Consider the following 1,646-nt stretch of genomic DNA (forward strand, 5'->3'; position numbering starts at 1 on the left):
GAGGAACGAGAAAGTGAAAAAGAAGACAGGAGTAGAATGATAATATGAGTTGGAGTTGATCTAAACAGGCAAGTGCGAAAAGTTGTGCTAGAAACTTGCTGCTAAAAATCAGTACGCTCAAGTGAGCACATCCAAACGGGACCTAGACCTAGACAGAGGTAGGCCCCCATCCTTCAGTCAGGTACTGAGGCCTCACGCCAGACCTCGTTCACGGATCTCGTTCATCTGCAAAGTGCCGCGTGTTTGTAGGCAGGAGCCCAACCGGCCCACGAAAAATCGGCCTAATTGTGGCCCAAGAGCATTTTACTGAAGCAGCTGCTCCCCGTAGGCCGTAGGGCGTAGGCGCTCCTAGCCATGCGTTCTTCCAAGTGCCTCCAGGTCCTTCTGGACGCTTTCCTAAAAAAAAAAGGTCCTTCTGGACGCGACAGCACACCACCTCTGTGAAACATCTCGAACTTTCGCTGCCTCTCACTTTATACCCCGCCGCATCGCCACATCGCAAGGAGCAAGAGCAACGGAAGCCGCCACAGATCTCGCCACTCCAACACAGTTGGATCAAGCGAGCCGCGTAGTGTAAAGTGCGAGAGAGAGAGAGAGAGAGGGGAAGTGAGCCATGACGGAGCTGTTCGACACGGCCGTGACCAGCCTCCTCCACCTGCCGGAGGTGCTGGACCGCCTGGCCGCCGCGGACGGCGACCGGCGCTCGGGCGGCCACCACCCGGCGCACCAGCACGGGCACGCCCGCGTCCATGGGCTCGGCGGCGGCGGCGCGCCGGTGGACATCGTGGAGACCCCCGGCGAGTACACGTTCGTGGTCGACGTGCCCGGCCTCTCCAAGTCCGACATCCAGGTACGCACCTGCGCCGCGCGGTTTCGCCATCCATCCTACTCCGGTGGATCCAGGGACGAGCAACTGACCCCAACCGCATCCGCGCTTCGTTTCAGGTGACGCTGGAGGAGGACCGTGTGCTGGTGATGAAGGGCGGCAGCGGGAAGCGGAAGCGCGAGGAAGAGGAGGGGGAGGGGGAAGGGTGCCGGTACTTCCGGCTGGAGCGCGGCGCGGCGCCGCGGTCGTTCGCGCGCAAGTTCCGGCTGCCGGAGGACGCGGACACGGGCGGCGTCGCGGCGCGCTGCGAGAACGGCGTGCTCACCGTCACCGTCAAGAAGCTGCCGCCGCCGGACAAGAAGACCAAGTCCGTGCAGGTCACCATCGCCTAGAAGTCCGCAGGCTGGTCGGCGCTGGTAGTGTAGCAGTAGAACCGTAGTAGTACTCCGTAAGTACGTAGTGGCATGTTGGGTGGAGTGCTCTTCTGTTTACTTTGTGCTGATGATGAAGCTGAGGGTGTGTGACGGACCGTGCTTGTTTTGTGAATCGAATGAAATGGAATTGTCTCACCTGCAAGATTATTACGTAGTATCTATTTTGTCTCGTGTCCGTGCCTGCAGTCCAGATTGATCGTCGTCTCGTTGCCATTTCTTCGTCTCTAGTCTCTACGAAAACTTGGGTCAAATTTGGTTTCAGTCTCAAGAATTCCGAATTGTGACAAGGCGATTACTATCGTCATTAGTAATGGAATTTAGAGCGTTCTGTACCTTGATCGGTTGATCCACAGCGCGACAACGTCGACGTCCGTCGGGCGGAGTTC

General features: G+C 58.3%; 1 protein-coding gene across 1 annotated transcript; it reads left to right on the forward strand.

The window, feature by feature from the left end:
• The first annotated feature begins 483 nt into the window (after positions 1-483).
• On the forward strand, positions 484-1,413 carry LOC136475035 (18.6 kDa class III heat shock protein-like). Its single transcript, XM_066472595.1, has 2 exons — positions 484-850; positions 946-1,413. The coding sequence occupies exons 1-2, from the start codon at positions 614-616 to the stop codon at positions 1,216-1,218; spliced, it is 510 nt and encodes a 169-aa protein (XP_066328692.1). The 5' UTR covers positions 484-613; the 3' UTR covers positions 1,219-1,413.
• Positions 1,414-1,646: the final 233 nt, after the last annotated feature.

The sequence above is a fragment of the Miscanthus floridulus genome, chromosome 8 (assembly GCF_019320115.1).
Source record: "Miscanthus floridulus cultivar M001 chromosome 8, ASM1932011v1, whole genome shotgun sequence".
Lineage (NCBI taxonomy): Eukaryota > Viridiplantae > Streptophyta > Magnoliopsida > Poales > Poaceae > Miscanthus > Miscanthus floridulus.